The 8203-nt window shown below is 37.7% G+C and overlaps 1 protein-coding gene across 4 annotated transcripts in view; it reads left to right on the plus strand.

Annotated features, from left to right (window-relative positions):
* Positions 1 to 6016, plus strand: part of SOX30 (SRY-box transcription factor 30) — a 38277-nt gene extending 32261 nt beyond the window's left edge. For 2 of the 4 annotated variants that reach the window (XM_004280978.3, XM_049707800.1), the window contains one exon: positions 880 to 2638. In XM_004280978.3, coding sequence (XP_004281026.1) covers positions 880 to 1261 — 382 coding nt within the window. In that variant the 3' untranslated portion in view covers positions 1262 to 2638. Of the gene's footprint in view, positions 1 to 879; positions 2639 to 5776 lie in introns of those variants that run through there. The other 2 variants (XM_004280979.3, XM_049707801.1) reach the window with 2 other exon arrangements.
* Positions 6017 to 8203: the final 2187 nt, after the last annotated feature.

Genomic DNA, 8203 nt, shown 5'->3' on the forward strand with positions numbered 1-8203 from the left:
GAAACACCCAACTTGTCTTGGGTTTTGCTAATGAGCATGGTTATTATGCTTATATTATCTGTCACTAGATGGAGTCCATGAGTCCAGGCAACTTTTGGTTGGACTTTTCTACATACCTCTTCCAATGATTCCTGTTCTGTGCCTTTGAAAAGTGGAGTAATACTTTTTTTAAAAAATTGACAAATGGGTTTGAATGGCAGAATTTTTAGATTTGCCTTACAAGAAAAACCATTAGTTTATAAAACAGCAAAGTGATCTTTTCAATTCTTCACATTCCCACACTCCAAATTTTTTTTTGGAAAAAATCTCTAAAAAACACAGTTTAATATCAGTTCTAAATCTTTCTGGTATTGAGTGTTTTAATATAATTAATTATTGAAAGTGAGTTTAAAAATTAAGTTGTTATCCTCTGTTCGAGTGCCCTCCCCCATCCCCAAGAGCTCTTGATTTCAACCCAGTTACACATTTCCCCCCACCTCCTGTAAATTTTGCTTCAAATACTAGTAAGAACAATTGTTACACTGCTTACTAAGTGTCAATATTTAGCACAGCACAGCAGGTGTCTGCATTTCTAAAACCTTACATGGCATAAGGCATCATGAGAGAAAGGCCCAGATAAGTAATTTTTCTTTATTAAGGCTGCCAAAGGTAAGAAACCTGAGGCTGATAATAGGTAATAGTTATAAGCTTACTTTGCTTTATGTTGTTTACTTTGTTTTATGTTGGGACTAGGCAACATGTGGATGAGTACATGAAGTAGTTGCAGAAAGTTATCTTGGGAGCTCTCTAGGCCCCAGTTAAACTTGCTCAGTTAGTCTGTATACAAGGCAACATGTGGACAAGTTATGATCGAATTCCTTTTTTGTCTTTCTGATACAGCACGTGCCCTTATAGTCGGCCTCCTTTTGGCTATGGAAATTTTCCAAGTGCAGTGCCAGAATGCCTTGGTTATTATGAAGACAGATGCCAGAACCATGAGGCTATGTTTTCAGCTTTAAATAGAGACTATCCTTATGGAGACTACCCAGATGAACGTGCTCACAGCGAAGATTTTTGGAGTTGTGAGAGCATGGATGGGACCTCTTACTGTAACAGTCATAGCCACAGTGGGGAAGAATACTTAAATCTCGTGCCTCAGCTGGACACTGGAGCCTTGGAAAGGGTCTTCACAGCCCCGACATCAACTCCCTCTAACATCCAGCAAGTCAATGTCACTGACAGTGATGATGAGGAAGAAGAAAAAGTGCTCAAGAATTTATAATTATAAAAGAAATATGTGCAGAAAATAAATATTTCTTAAAATATATTCTGGGTCACTTGATGTGAAAAAAAGAGCCTAGAATGCTTTGCTGAGAGTTTTCAGCTGTGATCTGAGGAGTCAAAACCAAATGCAATTTATGCCTTCATAAACTTTTGATTAGTGAAACTGGAATCCTGATGTTTCATCGTAGGAATATTTAAGATATGAAGTAGTTTATTTTTATGGCTGAAATTTGCATCAGCGTATATTATCATTACTTTATCTTGGAACGTGCAAAACACTGAATCCTCACAATTATATGTGAGGGGAAAGGGGGTGTGTAATCTGGCATGACAAGTGTGATTTGTATTTTATCTCAGGATACATTTATTTTTCTTTATATGATGTTTTGTTTGGTGTTTATGTAATACTTATGGATGTTTCACTTTTTATGTAACATTTTGAAAATATTTTGATAACTTTTAGTAGTAAATTGGGACTCAGTTACTAAATTTAATTTACACTAATAACTAATTATAAGTTGCAAATATGTTTTAATGGAACCTGAGTAATTCCTTCAGCTAAATTAGTCATTTCTGTTCCTAAACATTTTCATCATCTTTTTTGGATATCTTTTTACATTTGGTATGCATTGTTCTACTTTTTTTATAATTAAATAAACATAGAGAAAATTGTTCTTGTTGGATGTTTTCTGTTTGGGAGACAGAAATAAGCAAAATGAGTATTGCTCAAATGAGAATGGGTTCCATACCACATGCGATATTCATTTTAACTTAATAGTCTCTAGAATTGTACAGATCCTATTAGCTTACTTGAAACTGTATCAACAAAGATGGTGTACACATATTATGATGCCATTTCCAAACTCTTTACAGATGTGTACCTATGACTTAAACACTCCCTAAATGGAAGAGCTCTTCCAGATTTGGTTCAAGCAGCTGTCTTTAAAACCATGGAGTTCATTTAAGAGCACATGGAATTTGTTTAATTCATAATGAGTAAAAAAATCCTATTTGCGATGTGGCCTCTGGGTAAATGCCCACTTATGGATGGAGAGAACCATATTAGAACAGGATCAGAACCACCAGAGTTGGGATCAGGGTAAAAGAGATCTACAAGACACAAAGTGAATTGATGATCAGAAATCACCACAAACCAATACACTTTTCTCTCAATGATCTGTATAATTTATGCAAATTGAGATCTTTTACTTAAAACTGCTTGGCAATTATGTATGGAAACCTATACTAAGCTTCCAACTTCTTCCTTTACTAAACCTGTTCCTTAAGCAAAGGCTGTTACTGTATGATACATTTCATCAACCATATACTTAATTGTATGTAACATTTCCTCTTCCCAATAAAATTTTTATTTTCACATTTTATATTTATTATTACTCTGTGCAATATCATCTGAATGTGGTTAAAGACCAAAACTTGAATTTCTTGGTAGAGAATAAACATGTAACTTCACATTGGAGCTACAACACATTTGATGTCTACACCATGACAGATGTCTACACCGTTGTATGTGACAGTTTGAGCCATTTTATCCCATTTCATTTTAATCGCACCTTAGTGACTGAACTCGGTTTTGATCACAGACCTTATTCTTTTTTTTACTGAAGTATAGCTCATTTACAATTTATATTAGTTTCAGGTGTAAACAGTGATTCAATGTTTTTATAGATTATACTCCATTTAAAGTTATTATGAAATAATGGCTATATTCCCTGTGCTGTACACTATATCCTCGTAGCTTGTTTTATACATAGTAGTTTGTACCTCTTAATCCCCTATCCCTATCTTGCCCCTCTCCCATTCCCTCTACTCACTGGTAATCACTAGTTTGTTCTTTATCCTGTGAGTCTGTTTCTGTTTTGCTATAGTTGTTTGTTTTATTTTTTAGATTCCTCATATAAGTGAAAACATACAGTATTTGTCTTTCTCTGTCTGACTTATTTCATTAAGCATAATAGGGAATTTCCTGGCAGTTCAGTGGTTAGGACTCTGTGCTTCCACTGCAGGGGACATGGGTCCCTCATGGTCGGGGAACTAAGATCCCCCATGCTGCGTGATGTGGCCAAAAAAAAAAAGGCATAATACCCTCCAGCTCCATCCATGTTGTTGCAAATGGCAAAATTTCATTCTTTTTATGGCTGAGTAATATTCCATTGTGTGTGTGTGTGTGTCTTTGTCCATTCATCTATTGATGGACGCTTAGTTTGCTTCCACATCTTGTATTTCCCAAAATTATTTGACCAAATATTGTCAGAATATCTAAAAGGCTTGGGTTCCAACTAACACCTTTAGAGAAAGACTGCTCTTGACTTTCTAAATTTGATAATTCAGCTACTTGAAAGTTGGGACTAAATCTATTTTCAGTCTATTTGCAGTGAAAAGAATAATGCTGCTGTGAACATTGGGGTGTGTATATCTTTTCGAATTAATGTTTTCCTTTTCTTTGGATATATACCCAGGAGTGGAATTGCTGGATCATATGATGGCTCTACTTTTAGTTTTTTGAGGAACCTTCATGCTGTTTTCCGTAGTGGCTTCACCAGTTTACATTTCTAAAAACAGTGTACTAGGGTTCCCTTTTCTCCACGTCTGTGCCAACATTTGTTATTTGTAGACTTTTTGGTTATAGCCATTCTGAGAGGTGTGAGGCAATATCTCCAATGCACCTTGTTCTTATAGACAAATTCACTGGGGGAATCCCTTTGTAAGGCAGTGGAATAATATAGAGGATAGTTCAGTGTGTCCTAACTATCTGTCTTCAGGCTAGTCCTTCCCCAATCTTCATTTTAATGGCTGTTGAGTCAGGGCTACTCTTTTAATCTTCTTCCTTCTCTCCCTTAATGCTGGGATCAGAAGTCAGTTTAGATTGTTTACAGATCCACAATATAATTTGGGCTGGGAAATATGGGTATCTCTTAGGTGAAACAATATCCAATAGCAGTTAAGCATGCCTAGCTGCAAATGCCCATATCTGCTCATTTATAGCTCTTCAAACCACTGTTAGCTCTGAGTAGAGACCTATAGACTAAACAAAACCCTGCCCTATTGGAATGAATTCATTTGCCTCTCCAAGTCATCAAAGTGAAATTCTCTAAGCTTGAAACCACAAGCACTTTCTAATAGGTTTCAAGACCTTATTTGTTCTTATTGTAAATTGGAGGTAACCATATTTGTGATAAGAATAACTTCCTTTCAAAGTGTGTTGAATGTCACTCAGACTGTTCTGTGCTTTGGACAAATCTGCCCTTCTTATTTGCAAATAAAAATTCTTTTCACTGCAAATAGACTGAAAATAGATTTAGTCCCAACTTCAAGTAGTTGAATCATCAAATTTAGAAAGTCAACAGCAGTCTTTTTCTAAGGGTGTTAGTTGGAACCCAAGCCTTTTAGATATTCTGACAATATTTGTTCAAATAATTTTGGGAAATATATGCTGTGTTCCCACCTTGGAGAGTGCCAATGCCTATTGTCTTTGCAAAGCTTCTCAAAAATCTTGACATGACATGTTGAGCTCTGTTTATCTCAGTGCTCCCCTACCTGAGCGTGAGTATCCTTTTTTCTTTTAACATAATGTCTACTAACAGAATTCACTCTGGAAAATGCTGCTTATGGCTGTTGCTTCGGTTTTCAGTCGTTGGCTTCACATATGGTTTTCTGCATTGATCGGAAAAAATCCTTAAATCATTTACTGAAAGAAGGTGGTGACTAATTAACCTGTATTCTGCATTAAGTATCTGATGGTCTTAAAAGACAGAAGAACTGAAACCTAGAGTTGTTATAAATCTGGTTGTCCACTAAACTGACTTTTTAATGAAAGTTGATATTGCACCCAAGAATTTGAGTGGGCAAATGTGCTAAATTCCCATATAAGTGTATTTTTCACAGTGAAAACCAGCTGTCAGAAGGATTATTCCTGAGCCAAAAATACAAGCTACTTTTGAAAGTTCCATTTTGGAAATGATTTCAAAATGAAATTCTGGGGATTCTATGCATTACTTGCAATATTTTAAAGTAGTATAATTTTGATGTGAACAGCGTAATTCTGAAAAATCTGTCCTACATGTTAGAACAGACTCTGCTGAGGAACATCCTGTTCCAGCTTTCTGAATCATCTTAACTTTTTAGGATTTTAGACAAATTCCAAGAGTTTCACAATAGAACTACTTTTCTGAAAACAAGTGTGGAAGGAGTTACTTTCTAATTCTACTTGATGAAAAATTCCACATCCTCTAGACAGATTTACCCTTTATCTCTGCTTTCCTCATTCTAACTGCCTGACCGAACCCTACATGTCTCTTTTCTGATGGGTAACACACACAAATCTTAGTAAACTTTTCATTAAATGATGAATGCTTGCAGGAAAAAGGGGGAGATGGAGATGTAGGAGGAGGACCATTTACTCCACCTTAAATCCCTGGCTCCTCTGAAACCACTTCAGGGAAATGTTTTATTTCTAACAAATAATGAACAGCATTTTATATGTATTCTTTTTCAGAGGAAGATCTTCCAAAAGCTATGTTCGTGCCTGGATTCCTTGGGACACTGTCTGTGGAGGCTGATAACCCCTCCTGGAAAGGGTCTTTTAAGCTGTGTGTAATTACATGGGTCACAAGCAATGGAAAGGTATGGGGGTGACCAACCGTCCTGGTTTGCCCAGTACTGAGGGGTTGCAGGGGTGGAGGTCATGGGACCTAGGACCAGTGATAAAACCAGAAAATTCCTGGGCAAACTAAGATAAACTGATCATTCTAGTGAATACAGTGAGTACAGAATCAACTGGATCTATGCAGATCTATGCTTATGCACATTGTGCAATGCAGATGTCGAATTTGAAATGACTGAGCTTCACTCATGAAGGCAGATTATAGCTGAACTTGTGTTGGGCCTATTAGAAAGGCATGGAGTAAGTTACAGGATACATGGGGACTGTAAGAGAACTGGCGATACATAACTGTTAGTGCCTGGGTTGCTTTTATTAGGTAGCTTCAAGTTTGCTTAAAGACAAAAGAAAAATGATCAAAGCTGTACCTTTTAGTGATATTTCACTATATAAACCAGGGAGAGAAAACGTTTTTGTGAATATGGAGTCTTTGTTTTAAACTTTCTTACTGTTTCCCCAACAATGATAGTGGAATATTGGCCAGAGTCCTTAGGACAATGCAAAGCTGGGCTGTCTTGGCACACATAATATTCCAACTCTATACACTTTTAAGTGTCTCTGAGACACTAGATATGGTGGTGTTTTTCAGATGTGGTCAGTGCACTGCTTCCAACAAAATGACCTGGGATGCTTGTTAAAAATGCAGCCATTCCCTAGATCTATAGAATTAGAATCTCTCTGGCTAGAGCCTGGGAATATGCATTTTTAATAAGCTCCTCAGGTGATTCTTAAGCACTCCTACCTTTGACACCATGTAAAGTTTGCAAGACATTTAAATTTTTGTTATGAAAACAATATAACTGTATTAAAGGGAATCTTCAGAGAAGAAAAACCTGTAATCCATCCAATAATTGTTTTTATTTTATGATGGTCTTTCTATATTTGCCCATATACACACATTTTTCACACAGTTGTAATCACAACACATACACAATTTTGCATATACACAAATTTGCATTTCCTCAATATTTTATCACGAGCTGTTTTTCATACTCTGTAGCTTCCTAAGTGATGACTTTTCTTTTTTTTTTTTTTTCGGTGGGTGGGCCTCTCACTGTTGTGGCCTCTCCCGTTGCAGAGCACAGGCTCTGGACGTGCAGGCTCAGTGGCCATGGCTCACGGGCCCAGCCGCTCCACATGTGGGATCTTCCTGGACCGGGGCACAAGCCCATGTCCCCTGCATCAGCAGGCAGACTCTCAACCACTGCACCAGCAGGGAAGCCCCTAAGTGATGACTTTTCATGTTTGCATAATATGGCTTCAGGCAGATGTGCCATAATTAATCATATGAAAGTGTTAGGTTTGCAGTTTCAGTAATTTGTCCTAGTAAATTTCAATAATGAGATTTCAGAGTGAGCACTCGTACAGACTAGAAGCTTTTATATGAGAGAAAAGTAAATTTTCAACTAGTTTAATCCACTATAATTTTGTGTTTTCTGTCACATGCAGCTGGAGCAGATTCTAACTCATTCAGAATTCTTCCCCTCCAGAAAGTTTTCTCTAACCCTCAAAGACTTAGTTGTTCCTGCTTTGTATTCCCACAGCACCTTCATTTATATCTCCCACTACATTCTAAGTTCCTTGAGGGCCAACCAGGGCAAGTATTTGAGAAATTAGAAAAATAAATATATGGTGGCCAGCAGACTAACAGACACAGCTCTGTATTCTCAGCTTCAGTGACTAATGGAATTCATAAGTTGCCTGACAAGCACTGCTTCCCATGATTGATTGCCCATAAGAATTACCGGTGAACTTAAAAAAAAAAAAAAAAGCAACAACAACAAAAATTCCTGGATCTCCAGAATTTGAATATTTGAGGATGGGAACTAGGAGTCTGTATCTTTTTTTTTTCTTTTAATAAATTTATTTATTTTATTTATTTATTTTTGGCTGTGTTGGGTCTTTGTTGCTGTGCGTGGGCTTTCTCTAGTTGCGGTGAGTGGGGGCTACTCTTCGTTGCAGTGTGCGGGCTTCTCATTGTGGTGGCTTCCCTCATTGTGGAGCGTGGGCTCTAGGTGCGCGGGCTTCAGTAGTTGTGGCACACGGGCTCAGTAGTTCTGGCTCATGGGCTCTAGAGCACGGGCTCAGTAGTTGCAGCGCACGGGCTTAGCTGCTTCGCGGCATGTGGGATCTTCCTGGACCAGGGATTGAACCCGTGTCCCCTGCATTGGCAGGCGGATTCTCAACCACTGTGCCACCAGGGAAGCCCCGGGAGTCTGTATCTTTAAAATGCTCCCCAGGTAATTCTGAATCCCACCAGGC

This window comes from Orcinus orca, chromosome 3 (genome assembly GCF_937001465.1).
Source record: "Orcinus orca chromosome 3, mOrcOrc1.1, whole genome shotgun sequence".
NCBI lineage: Eukaryota > Metazoa > Chordata > Mammalia > Artiodactyla > Delphinidae > Orcinus > Orcinus orca.